Source organism: Dipodomys merriami, unplaced genomic scaffold, assembly GCF_024711535.1.
Source record: "Dipodomys merriami isolate MVZ:Mamm:240054 unplaced genomic scaffold, mDipMer1.0.p SCAF_5, whole genome shotgun sequence".
Lineage (NCBI taxonomy): Eukaryota > Metazoa > Chordata > Mammalia > Rodentia > Heteromyidae > Dipodomys > Dipodomys merriami.
The window spans coordinates 69,082,465-69,096,601 of record NW_027206068.1 but is presented as its reverse complement, the minus strand read 5'-3'; the positions used below and the strand labels follow the sequence as shown (position 1 = coordinate 69,096,601).

Sequence of the window (14,137 nt, the reverse complement as noted above, 5' to 3'; positions counted from 1 at the left end):
AGTTTAAAAATGTAGGTCAATGACAGGAAGAAAGGCAATTGAATTGATGAAAAAAGTGGAGGGCTTCATGGGACTGGAGAGATTACCCGATGATTGAGACTATGCGTGATTAGCACAAAGGATCAGATAAGTAAAAGCTACTGATAAACTGAAAACATTTTATGCTTTTCTATGCTCAATTTCCTGAAATTCTGCTAGCACCATAAAAGATGCTTAGTTTGGTAAATAATGACCATATGAAGAATACTAAAAAAAGTTATTTTCGGCTAAGCATAGTGGTACAAGCCTATAATGCCAGCATAGGTAGGAGGATCAGGAGGATGGCAGTCTTAAGTCTCACCCCAGGCAAAAGTTCTATCTGAAAAGTAAACTGTGTCTGAAATTAAACTAGGCTGGATGTATGGCACAAGAGTTAAGAGTCTTCAGAGTTGAAATCCTAGTACTACAAAACAAACTAAAAGAAAAATCAGAATACATTTTTCATTTCTTATATAAACAAAGACAAGTAGAAAAGGAACAAAGCTAAAAAAATAGGTGCTTGACTTTGCACATGCCTTAGCAATATATACAAAAAGTAAAAAAGAGTATGAAATAAGTGCCACTTGTAAAAACAACTATGTAAATGTTCTCACAAAGTCAGAATGGATTGTCAGGATAGAACTTTCTTGATGAAACTTGGTGTTTTTTTTTGGCCTCAGATTTATGATTGGGGCTGGGAATGTGGCTTAGCAATAGAGTGCTCACCTAGCATTCATGAAGCCCTGGGTTCAATTCCTCAGTACCACATAAACAGAAAAAGCCAGAAGTGGTGCTGTGGCTCACATGGTCAAGTGCTAGCCTTGAGCAGAAGAAGCTCAAGGTGGTGCCGAGTTCAAGCCCCAAGACTGGAAAAAAACAAAAACTTGTGATTCTCCTGCCTCAGTCTTCTAAGTGCTAGAAGGACAAGTATACTATACCTATCATGCTTAACTTCAATAACTATTACTGTAAATAATTTTTTACTGAAAATAGTTTTGATTTTGAAATAAATCTAATGTATCATGAAGTACATTATATTTAGTCAGAGTAATTACTGTTATGTGAATATAGGTATATAATAGGTTATAAAATATATTACTAGGAAGTGGCGCTGTGGCTCAAGTGGTAGAGCACTAGCCTTGAGCTGAAGAGCTGAGGGACAGCACCCAGGCCCAGAGTTCAGGCCCCACGACCGACCAAAAAAAAAAAGAATTTAAAATAAGTAACATTTTGGGGCTGGGAAGGTGGCTCAGTGGTAGAATGCTTGCCTTGCATGCATGAGGCCCTGGGTTCGATTCCTCAGCACCACATAAGCAAAAATGAAAAAAAGCTGGAAGTGACGCTGTGGCTCAAGTGGTAGAGCGCTAGCCTTGAGTTGAAGAGCTGAGGGACAGTACCCAGGTCCAGAGTTCAGGCCCCACGACCGGACCCCCCCCAAAAAAATATATATTACTATTGTATATTAAAATTTGGAAAATTGAAGTGATTAAGAATATATAACAAAGAATGAAGTAGAAGTCATCGTATCATCAAGACTAAAATAGATATTGCTAAGAATGTGGTATTGTTTATATAGCTTATGTTTTCTGCTAAATATATACCCAGAACAAGTATATTTTTTTGTCTTTCGGTCATGGGGCTTGAACTTGGGGCCTGGGCATTGTCCCTGAGCTCTTCAGTTCAAGGTGAGCACTCTACCACTTGAGCCACAGTGCTACTTCCAGTTTTCTGGTGGTTAATTGGAGATAAGAGTGTGCCCCGGCTGGCTTTTAAACACAATCCTCAAATCTCAGCCTCTTGAGTAGCTAGGATTACAGGTGTGAGCCACCAGCAGCCGGCCAGAGCAAGTATATTTTAAACAATTTCTCTTTAGCACAATTCTTTTAATAGATGTGTCCATAATGTCTGTTGATGTGATTCCCCCTGCCCCCCCCATTTTGGGGGGGGGGGGAACCAGGTCACACTATATAGATCAGGCTAGCTCAGGGCTGTGATCATCCTGCCTCAGCTTCCCAGGTGATAGGGTTACGTCCATGTGCCACCATGTCCTGCTTCATGGAACTTTTATATGTTTTTTAGCTGGGTGCTTGGTGGCTCACACTTGTAATCCTAGCTACTCAGGAGATCTGAGAATCGTGGTTCAGAGCCAGTCTGAGCAAGAAAGTCTGGCACTATTATCTCCAATTAAGTACCACAGAAGGGGGAAGAGGAGCTGTTTCTCAAGTGGTAGAATGCTAGCCTTGAGCATAAAAGCTCAGGGACAGTGCCCAGGACCAGCAGTTAAACAAATAATTCACAGCTAAATGTGGTAGTGTCTACCTATGAGGACTTTGAAGTTTGAGATGAACATTTTTCAGTTTAAAATCAGCCCAAATAAAACTTGTGTCTCCCTCCCCACCCCCCAAAAAAACAAAAAGTATAAGAAACATGATGTTCACAATAAGTTTAGGGAGCCTGAATATTTTAATTCTTCAAATTGATAGTTTATAAATGGTCTTATTGTCTTTTTGTTGATTTTCCTGCTTGCTATTTTTTTTGGGGGGGAGGGGGGCGCGAGTCTGGTTGTGGGGCCTGAACTCTGGGCCTGGGTGCTGTCCCTCAGCTCTTCAGCTCAAAGCTAGTGCACTACCACTTGAGCCATAGCACCGCTTCCGGCTTTTTTTTTCTGCTTATATGGTGCTGAAGAATCGAATCCAGGGCCTCATGCATGCAAGGCAAGTGCTCTACCACTGAGCCACCTTCCCAGCCCATGCTGCTTGCTATTTTAGTTATTAGTGTTCTAGTTTTTGTACTGTTATATGACAGTTTGATTTTTTTTTATTCTTTTTTTTTTTTTTTTTTGCCGATTGTGGGGCTTGAACTCTGGGCTTGGGCGCTGTCCCTGCGCTCTTCAGCTCAAGGCAAGTGCTCTACCACATGAGCCACAGCGCCACTTCTGGTTTGCTAGTGGTTTATTGGAGATAAGAGCCTCACAGCCTTTCCTGCCCAGGCTAGCTTTGAACTGTGATCCTCAGATCTCAGCCTCCTGAGTAGCTAGGATTACAGGCGTGAGCCACCGGCACCTGGCTGCCAGTTTTATTTTTATAAGTGGTTTTTTTTGCTGCTTTTTTTTTTTTTTCTTCTGGTGCCAGTCCTGGGTCTTGAACTCTGGGCCTGGGCACTGTCCCTGAGCTTCTTTTAATCAAGGCTAGGGCTCTATCACGTGAACCACAGCACCACTTCCAGCTTTTTCTGAGTAGTTTGTTGGAGATAAGAGTGTCAAGGACCTTCCTGCCTGGGCTAGCTTTGAACTTCGATCCTCAGGTCTCAGCCTCCTGAGTAGCTAGGATTATAGGCATGAATCGCCAACACCCACTGGGAGGTATACATATGTATAGCCCATTTATTGTCTCAAACCCTTGTTTTTCATTTTTATATTTTAGTACAAGTTTTTATGATAAACATTAAAACTTAGTTCCTTTAGATAAGAATAAATACATTGATTTCTAAAAAGATGTTTGTAAGTTTTTTAAGTTCTCTATTATTTTTTACTTTGCAGGTACGGAAAACTTTTTTCACCTTAGCTTTTTGTGACTTTTGTCGAAAGCTGCTTTTCCAAGGTTTCCGCTGTCAAACATGTGGTTATAAATTTCACCAGCGTTGTAGTACAGAAGTTCCACTGATGTGTGTTAATTATGACCAACTTGAGTAAGTAACCTTTTTTTCTAGCTTTTTTTAACTTTTAAGGTTTCATAATGTTTAAACTAGATTGCCTTGAAGTCAATGTTCAGCATAGTTATTACAGGGAATATTTTAAAGCGTGGTCAGAGTATAACATGTAATACAGCAGTTCTCTCCCAGACTATAATTCTAATTCAGATATACATTTTATATTTTACATTATTTTTTAATTAGTAAAGACCCTAGATTCTTAAAAATCACTTTTGAATAATTTTTTGAGAGGCGAAGTATCATTTCATTAAGCTCAACCATAGATAAAAGAATCTGATTCCTATTTTGTAATTCCTATTTTGATAATGTTTATATTCTCTCTCTCCCCCACATACACACATCAATCTCTTTCTCCCTTTTTCCCTCATCCATCTTCTCTCCTATTGTCTTTTTCACCTTTATCTCTCCTCACTTTAAGACTTGAAATCTTTGTACAAAGTTTGTCTATAATTTTCTTTTTGCTTTATTCCATCTTTTCTAATAAATTAGACTGTCTATAATAGTCTCTTTCTGTCATTGCTATTTGCTGTAAAGATCTTTTCCTGATTACTTAAGCAAATATGAATTTACCACTGTACTTTATACAGTATAATGATAAATTAACTGAGCACTAGATACTTTTTCTTGTAGTTTTTTTAAACCTTGAAACATGGTTTTACCCCCTGTAATATGTAGAAATTTGCCTAAGAGAATTAATTTTAAATTCTGACCTTGCCTTTGAATGTGCAATCTAATCTTTAATAAGTCTTTAGATAAAAATACCATCAGTTGAATTTTATTGTTTCTGAAAATGTAATTGATCCCAGGTTTTTCCACTAGCTGTATAAATTCAGTATACTGAAGTTTCTGGGTTTTGCACAAGTTAGGTTTGTTTTGTTTTGTTTTGTTTTTGCCTCACAGTTTGCTGTTTGTCTCCAAGTTCTTTGAACATCACCCAATACCACAGGAGGAGGCCTCCTTAGCAGAGACTGTCCTTACATCTGGATCATCCCCTTCTGCACCCACCTCAGATTCTATTGGGTATGATTTGACTCCTGCTGCTCAGTGACATGTTACTTGAACTGCCTTCCTTTGGACCTTTTAGTTAATTGTAAACTTTTTCAACACTTATTAAATTAGGGGTTGTTGCCCCCCCATAACTTATTTTATCATATCACTTACACATTTATATGCAGTTGGCCAGAAGTAGGATTAAAGCTAGTATAGGCTGTATAAGGACCACTTTAAGTTGATTTTGAGTCTCTGCCTTGTAGTCATCATTTTGTTAAATAATAACATGCCTAGAGGTATTTGATTTCTACTTACTTGTATAAATAGGTATCACTAATTGAGCATGGTATTACACACCTGCAATCCCAGCACTTGGGACACTCAGGAGTATCACAGGTTTGAGGCCAGCCTAAGCTACAGGGCAAGAGACAGGAGAGAGATAGAGAAAGAATGAGAGGGAGCAGGAGAGGAGAGAGAGTAACCTGTGAATCGAGGGCAAATAATTAAAAAGCTGTATGTAATTGTTATGGACAATTTCTGATAGAATATATTAAATTGTGATAAGGACATCAGTGTTTACATGGTAAGGAAGATTTGTGTGAGAAAAATGCTCAATAAAACTTAATGAAGATAGAATTTGAAGAAGTTAAAGGATTAGTAGAATTTGAGTGACTCTAGGGATTAAAACAAGATGTTGGGAGATAGAGAAACAGCATGGGAAAAAGGGACGGACGTGGCGGTTTTAGAGCTACTGAAGTAAGTTTATGTAAACTGAGAAGTACCATGTGTGATACTGCATTATGGAGAGTTATAGAATTTAGACTGTTACTCACTTTACAGAAGGAGATGGAAATGATAAGTCTTGAAGCAGATTATTAACATGTTCAAATTGGTTTGGTCATAACTACTCAGGAAGTGGAAATCTGGCCAGCTGAGGCAGAGAAGTTGATTAGACTCTTTATTTCCAAAATAATAGGGGGGAAAAAGACTATAGAGCTGGAAATATGGCTCAAGAGCATCAGCCTAGCAACCTTGATGCTCTGGAGTTCAAACTCAGCATCACTTAAAAGAGGAAAAGAAGCCGGGGAGGGGAATCAACAGTGAAATCAGGTAAATTAATAGAGGAAATATGTATGAGGAGGAAGATTTGAACTGGAGTGGTAGCAAAACATAAAGCATAAAAGAACAAAAACTATTAGTTCAGAAAATAAAGAATGTCTTAAGAAATGTAAAAAGTCATATTTATGATTCAGCCAGGTGACAGTGACTCATGTCTGTAATCTTAGTTATTCAGAAGAATCTAGGTCCAAAGCCAGCCTGGGCAGGAAAGTTATCTCCATTTAACTACCAAACCTAAAGTAGAGGGGTGGCTCAACTGGTAGAGTACTAACCTTGTGAGCAAAAAAGCTCTGGGATAGCACCCAGGCTCTGAATTCAAGCCCCAGGACCAGCATTAGATACATAAATGAATGAATAGATGGGTGAATGAATGAATAAATAAATAAGATTTATAATAGAAAAAATACAGAATGATGATAAGTTAAATGGGTATTAATTTGCTGTGGAGCATTTCAGATCTGCTTGTTCTTTCCCTGTTGAATTAGAGATAGGAGTATGCAATGTCTGATATATGTTTTTTTGTTTTTTTGTTTTTTTTTAATTTGTTTCTTTAAAAAGTTCCCCTAGCCGGGCACTGGTGGCTCATACCTGTAATCCTAGCTGCTCAGGAGACTGAGATCTTAGGATCATGGTTCAAAGCCAGCCTGGGCAGGAAAGTCTGTGAGACTTATTTCCAATTAACCACCAGAAAACGGGAAGTGACGCTGTGGCTACAGTGGTAGAGCACTTGCCTTGAGCTGAAGAGCTCAAGGACAGCACCCAGGCCAGAATTCAAGCCCCGTGACCGACCGGAAAAAAAAAAAAAAATTTCCTTGTAGCATATTCCCTGCTCTAGAATATTCCAGAGAAATTCAGAAATACTTATTATTGGTTGTTTGGGATTTTGGGGTGTTTTTTTTTTTTTTTTGCTTTTTTGTTTTTTATGTTTATTTTTTATTTTTTATTTTTGGCCAGTCCTGGGGCTTGAACTCAGGGCTTGGGCACTGTCCCTGAGCTTCTTTTGCTCAAGGCTACTGCTCTACCACTTGAGCCACAGTGCCACATCTGGTTTTTTCTGTTTATGTGGTTACTGAGGAATCAAACCCAGGGCTTCATGCATGCTAGGCAAGCACTCTACCACTAAGCCACATACCCAGCCTTATTATTGGTTTTTACCCTACTTTCCCTTTATTCTTCACAACATAATGTTATTTCTTGAAATAGAAATAGTCTTATTTTTATAAAGTCAACTTTTCTGGAGGTCTAAGAGGTCAGAAACTTAGTAAAGAAACTTCATATTGAAAAGTAAATGTAGCTGTCTCTTTGAACCTGTAGAAAATGCAACCACCCCATTCTTTTGTTAGATTGTAATTCTTATCTCCTGTGATGGAATAATTTCTTCCTGTTAATGCTATCATTATTTATATAAAAAATTACCTGTGTAGTTTTTAGATGACCACGTCAAAATGTTTCCATTTGGTTTTTTTGTTTGTTTGTTTTTTGTTTTTTGCAATACTAGGGATTGAATCTCTAGGACTTCAGAACTGTTCTCGGTCCTTTGGCCTTTAGGTTTGTTTGTTTTATGTTGGTCCAGGGGCTTGAATTCAGAGCCTGGGTACTGTCCCTGATTTTTTTTCTTTTTTGGTCTTTTGGTCATGGGGCTTGAACTCTGAGTCTGGACTCTGTCCTTGAGCTCTTCAGCTCAAAGCGAGCACTTAAGGCACAGTGCCACTTCCAGTTTTCTGGTGGTTTATTGGAAATAAGAGTCTCATGAGCTTTCCTGCCCAGGCTAGCTTTGAACCATGATGCTCAGATCTCAGCTTCTTGAGTAGCTAGGATTACAGGCATGAGCCACCAGCACCTAGCTGTCCCTGTTATTTTTTGTTCAAAGCTAGCACTCTACCACTGAGGCACAGCTCTGCTTCTAGTTTGTTGGTAGCTAATTGGAGCGATAAGAGTCTCATGGACTGCCCAGGGCTACTTTGAACCTGGACCCTCAGACCTCAGCCTCTTGAATAGGATTACAGGCATAAGCCACCAGCACCTTCCAGTTTGTTTAAAGATAGAGTCTCTTGACCTTTGCTCAGATTGGCCTTGGACATTCTCTGTCTACTAAATAGCTCAAATGATGGGAATGTGCCACCCCAGGCCTAACTTGTTTGGTCTAATTAGTCTGTTGAACATGGTATTTCTCCCAATTGATTTTGTAGACCATGATTTCTTTTTTTTTTTTCCTTTTTTTTCCGTTGTTTTTTGTTGTTGTTGTTGTTGTTGTTGTTGGTCATGGGGCTTGAACTCTGGGCCTGGGTCCTATCCCTCAGCTCTTCAGCTCAAGACAAGCGCTCTACCACTTGAGCTATAGTGCCATTTCGGTTTTCTAGTGGTTTATTGGAGATAGAAGTCTCACGGTCTTTGCTTCCCCAGGCTAGTTTGAACCTCGATCCTCAGATTTTAGCCTCAGTAGCTAAGATTGTAGGCGTGAGCCACCAGTGCCCAGCAAGACCATGATTTCTTTCTAATGATACCTCCCAGTTCTGTGAACAGTTATAGTTCTGTGCTGTCCATAATAAAATTAGCTTGGCCTCTCTGAAGGTTTATAATGGTATAATTTATAATATTTGTTCTCCAGTGAAGGCCTCCTCTCTTAAAATTAAGAAACCAGGGCTGGGAAGGTGGCTCAGTGGTAGAGTGCTTACCTTGCATACATGAGGCCCTGGGTTCGATTCTTCACCACATAAGCAGAAAAAACCGGAAGTGGTGCTGTGGCTCAAGTGGTAGAGCACTAGCCTTGAGCTGAAGAGCTGAGGGACAGTGCCCAGGCCCAGAGTTCAGGCCCCACAACTGGGACAAAAAAAAAAAAAGAAACCATTTGCATATGCTATAAGTATTTAAACTGAAATAGATGATCATCTTGAGTAAATGGTAAGATATGTGTTCAGAACTCACTATAAATCTTAATACTATTATGTCACCGTATATATGCTTACCTTTGTAAAGATAAAAGTTAGATATTCCTTTTGCATTTTGTTATTAATCCTGTCAAAATCTATAATAGCCATAACCAAGAAATTTTAAAGAAGTGGAAATATCCTGTAGTTTTAAATAAGAAGTAAAAGCTACCTCCTTTTCTACTTTTTAAGAATGCTGAAGAATATATAAATTTAGGAATAGTCAGAATTGAAATTTTGCCTGTGTATGAAGCTTAGTGGTAGAATCATTGCTTGTCATAAGGGTCCTGAGGGTCAATTACATTTACTGCAAGGAAAAGATACAGCACTGAACAGAAGTACTCAGTTTGCCTCCAAACTTATTTTAAGTGTTCTAACTTAAAAATGAGAGCATAATAGTCATTTACTAAAGAATGTTAGAGTTGAAAATATTTTTTTCCCTTTGGTGACTGTGCTGGGGCTTGAATCAGGGCCTCGGTGCTGTCTGTGAGCAAAATTTTTGCTCAAGGCTAATGTACTACTACTTGAGCTACATCTCCACTTCCTACTTTTTGTGGTTAACTGGAGATAAGAGTCTCATGGACTTTCTTGCCCCCTCAAATCTTAAGCTCCTGAGTAGGATTACTAGCATGAGCCACCTACACCTGGCTTGAAATTCTTATTTTTTTAATGTTTTTTTCCTTTCTATTTTTAATGTGATACTGCATTAAAAAGTTTTGCTGAAAACTCAATAAAAAGATATCATTGTGAGAAAGCCAGTTGGATGACTGCCAAGATACTTCTTAGGATATAAATTATCTTTGTCCAGAAAGATTTCCCAGTATAAACTTGGCACCAGTTGCTTATACTTGTAATCCTAGTTACTGCAGAGGCTGTGCTCTAAGGATTGTGGTTCAAAGCCAGCCCACGCAAGAAAGTCCATGAGACCTTATTTTTATTTTTTATTTTTTTGGTGGGTTGTGGGCTTGAACTCTGGGCCTGGGCACTGTCCCTCAGCTCTTCAGCTCAAGGCTAGAGCTCTACCACTTGGGCCACAGCGCCACTTTTAGTTTTCTAGTGGTTTATTGGAGATGAGAGTCTCATGGACTTTCTTGCCCGGGCTGGCTTTGAACTGCAGTCTTCAGATCTCAGCCTCCTGAGTAGCTAGGATTACAGGCATGAGCCAGGGTCACCTGGCTCAGGAGACTCTTATCTCCAATAAACTACTCAGAAAAAGCAGGAAGTGGTGCCATGGCTCAAGTGGGTAGAGTACTAGCCTTGAGTAAAAAGAAGCTCACGGACAGCAGCTAGGCCTTGAGTTCAAGCCCCAGGATTAGAGGGAAATGGATTTTCAGTATAGAACATCAATTTTATCATGAGTGTTAGGAATATAATGACTCAAACAAATTCAGAACAGACTAAAGAAAACACCAAATAACTCATTTTAGTGGTAAATGTACCAGTTATATAACCCAGATTTCTTTTGTTGGATAGGCCAGCACTTGTTCTCGTTTAGAAGATGTTTGAGGGAAACTGAATTATCAAAAAATAGTATTTGTTGGGGCTGGGAAGGTGGCTCAGTGGTAGAGCACTTGCCTTGCATGCCTGAGACCCTGGGTTTAATTCTTCAGCACCACATAAGCAAAAAGAAAAAAGCCAGAACTGGCGCTGTGGCTCAAGTGGTAGAGTGCTAGCATTGATCTGAAGAGCTGAGGGACAGCACCCAGGCCCAGAGTTCAGGCCCCACAACCGGACCCCCCCACCCCCCCAAAAAAAAATAGTATTTGTTGAACATGAGATTTAGACATGGTTCAAATTCAGAACATCAGGGCATGATAACTGGAGGTATTTTCCACAATTGTAGTAGATATTTGCTAAGCAAGTTGACTGTATAACAAGGTACAATTTCTCCTTTCAGAAAGATTAATTTGCTTTTGTATAATAGGGAGATACTTCATTTCTAATATATATATCCCCTTCTTAAGATATGAAAATGAAACTTAACAGATTAGATGCAAGTTTTTTGTTTTGTTTGTTTTATTTTGCTGTTAGGTCACTATTTTTTACATTCATAGTTCAGATTTCTTAGCTTGTACATATTTCAATCCCTCAGGAAATTCCAAGAATGACTGCCACCTCTGCATACACCGGGACAATTAAGACTACATTAGACTCAGTTAATTCATACATTCACATTTTAAGTCCTATGACGTTAATGTGATTGAGATTTTAAATTAGTCTGAGACTAGTGTAGCAATATACTTTCCAAAACCTTTTTTGTTTAATTTTAAAAAATTTATTGTTGGGCTGGGAAGATGGCTCAGTGGTAGAGCGCTTGCCTTGCATGCCTGAGGCCCTGGGTTCGATTCCTCAGCACCACATAAGCAAAAAGAAAAAAGCCGGAAGTGGTGCTGTGGCTCAAGTGGTAGAGCTCTAGCCTTGAGCTGAAGAGCTGAGGGACAGTGCCCAGGCCCAGAGTTCAGGCCCCACAACCGGACCCAAAAAATAAATAAATAAATAAATAAAATAAAATAAATAAAAAATTTATTGTTATACACAGTGGCTACCGTTAAAAAAGTCAGGTAATGAGTGTATATCTTCTTGGACAATGTCACCATTTCAGTTGCTGTCTCCCAAAACCTTTTTTATTTTTTAATGTCATTTTTACATTTTTTAATCTCTCCCCAAATTCCCTAGCAATATGGGTGTATAATTGGTTGCCTACAGCAAGATTAAGAACAACTCTGCCATGATCTAAAATTTTTTCAATAACTAGACAGCATAAAAAAGTCACAGGTGAAATATAGTAATTTTTGCAGTATCTAGTTTAACTTATAATTCTAATTGGACTGGTAACCAGGTTTGGTTTGGTTTTTATAACAATTTTTGTTTTATATAATAATTTTAAGCAACTATTTATTTTCCTTCTTCATTTTGTGCCAGTATTGGGGCTTGAACTCAGGGCTTCATGTTCTTAATTGGCTTGCTTTCTCTCTATTTTTTTTTGGTTGTGGGTCTTGAACTCTGGGTCCTGAGCTCTTCAGCTCAAGGCTAGTGCTCTACCACTTGAGCCACAGCGACACTTCTGGTTTTCTGGTGATTGATTGGAGATAAGAATCTCAAGGACATTCTGCCCCAACTGGCTTTGAACCGTGATCTTCAGATCTCAGCCTCCTGAGTAGCTAAGATTACAGGTGTGAGCCACTGGCACCAGGAGGCTTGCTTTCTCTTGACTGGTACTTTTCCACCTGAGCCACACCTCCAGCCTTAGAACACATTATTTATATGTCACTTTTAAATGGATACACATACTTAATATGAACACATAAGTCAAAAATCTCTTTTCTTATCCTGAATAATGTGCTTCATATTCTGTTGATAACATTTATACAAAGCCTTCTTGTTACTGTTGAACTTCCTTTGTTCTTCAAACCTTTATGCATTTTCCTGTTTTTATCTTAATATTTTTCCATATCCTCTCCCGTCAATATTGTCTTTCTGTTCTAAAAGACTAAATAATACTGATTAGTTCACATAAAATGTGGGTGAAATGATAACCAGTATGAGACTAGAGCTTGTTACTACTGGGTCCTGGGTGTGTGTTGTTGTAGTTCAGTTAAAGCCCTTTCTCTTCTAGCAAGTGATACTCACTCCCTGTTCCCCAAAGATTTTTCTTAGATGTACAGCCTCAGTCTGTACAAGTGTTTACAACTGTTTTAAAAAACTTCAGAGTTCACTATGTCGTTTCTTTTAGGGCCTAGGGCCAGAGATTGTAGAGTGTTATCTGTAACACCAAAATACGTCACCTAATATGATCACCTAATTTTAAAAACTATTTTTAAAAATACCTGGTTTAGCTGGGTGCCAGTGTCTGCTTATAATCTTAGCTACTCAGGAGGCTGAGATCTGAGGATCCAGCCCAGGCTGGAAAGTCCATGAGACTCTTAACTCCAATAAACCACTCAAAAACTGGAAGTGGCGCTATGTCTCAAGCGGTAGAGCACTTGCCTTGAGCTGAAGTACACAGGGACAGCACCCAAGCCCCAAGTTCAAAAACAACAACAAAAACCTACCAACTAAAACTACCAAAAAATCTAACAACAATAAAAAAAAAAAAAAAAAACCTGGTTTAGCTGCACAGTAGTGGCTTGTGCTTACGATCCTAGCTACTTAACAGGCTGAGCAACCCTGGGCAGGAAAGGCAGAGAAACTCTTCCTTCCAGTTAACCATCAAAAAGCCAGAAATGGAACTGTGACTAAGTTAGTAGAGCACTAGGCTTGAGTAAAAAAACTCAAGACAGTGTAAGCCCTGAGTTCAAGCCCCAGTATTGTTACACACACACACACACACACACACACACACACACACACACACACACACACACACACACACACACACACACACACACACACACACACACACACACACACACACACACACACACACACACACACACACACACACACACACCAGTTTAATGCTTGGTGTGTTATTCTCATGTTATTGATGTCACTATTTGAGCATAATAGAAGTTTTAAAATGTGAAAGATAATTGAGTACTATGAAAATCATTTTCTGAATTTGGAAATGATGTTTCAGTATTGCCTCACTCATCTCTTTTTCTGGTCCTGAAATACATAGATATAACCTCAAAAATATTTACCATTTCTTTCCATAAAATTTCCATTTTACTACCTTCAGATATCAAGCAATGACAAAGTTAGAAAAAATAGTGAATTAAAATAATGGATTTTTTTCAGTTTATATATAGTGTTTTGGGGGAAGGGAAGTAGTACTAGGGTTTGAAGTGAGGGCCTTGGATTTGCTAAGCAGGCTCTCTATGATATAAGCCACTCCATTACACCCTGGTATGTTAATTTTTAAACTAAAAAACCATTGCAGCTGAAATTTTCATACTTGATTTGAAAGATTTTCCTGTTAAAATCTTGATATCTCCCATTTAAAAAAATATCTACATAATTGCTCTGAATCTTACCTTCCGATGACTTGATTTTTTCAGGCCCCAAATTCTCACCAGTCCATCTCCTTCAAAATCCATTCCAATTCCACAGCCCTTCCGACCAGCAGATGAAGATCATAGAAATCAGTTTGGGCAACGGGACCGGTCCTCATCAGCTCCTAATGTGCATATAAACACAATAGAACCTGTCAATATTGATGTAAGTATCCAGCATGCTAGAACTAAAGATTTCAAGTGTATTTCCTTTTTCTGCTACACTTGTTTTATATACATACACATATATATGATATGTTTATATAAAAATATTCATACATATATATATTTCAGAAATAAGTGCCATCTTTCATTTTATCCATTGTTTTAAGTGCTAGGTTTATGTGAATCCCAAATACTTCCCCAGTGCCCGAACCA

At 38.7% G+C, this 14,137-nt stretch overlaps 1 protein-coding gene across 2 annotated transcripts in view; it reads left to right on the top strand.

Moving 5' to 3' along the window:
* Braf (B-Raf proto-oncogene, serine/threonine kinase) overlaps window positions 1–14,137 on the top strand; it is a 134,468-nt gene that overhangs the window by 66,024 nt on the left and 54,307 nt on the right. For both annotated transcript variants that reach the window (XM_069996914.1, XM_069996913.1), the window contains exons 6-8: window positions 3,557–3,705; window positions 4,630–4,749; window positions 13,766–13,925. In XM_069996914.1, the coding sequence (XP_069853015.1) occupies window positions 3,557–3,705; window positions 4,630–4,749; window positions 13,766–13,925 (429 nt within the window). The remainder of the gene's footprint in view (window positions 1–3,556; window positions 3,706–4,629; window positions 4,750–13,765; window positions 13,926–14,137) is intronic.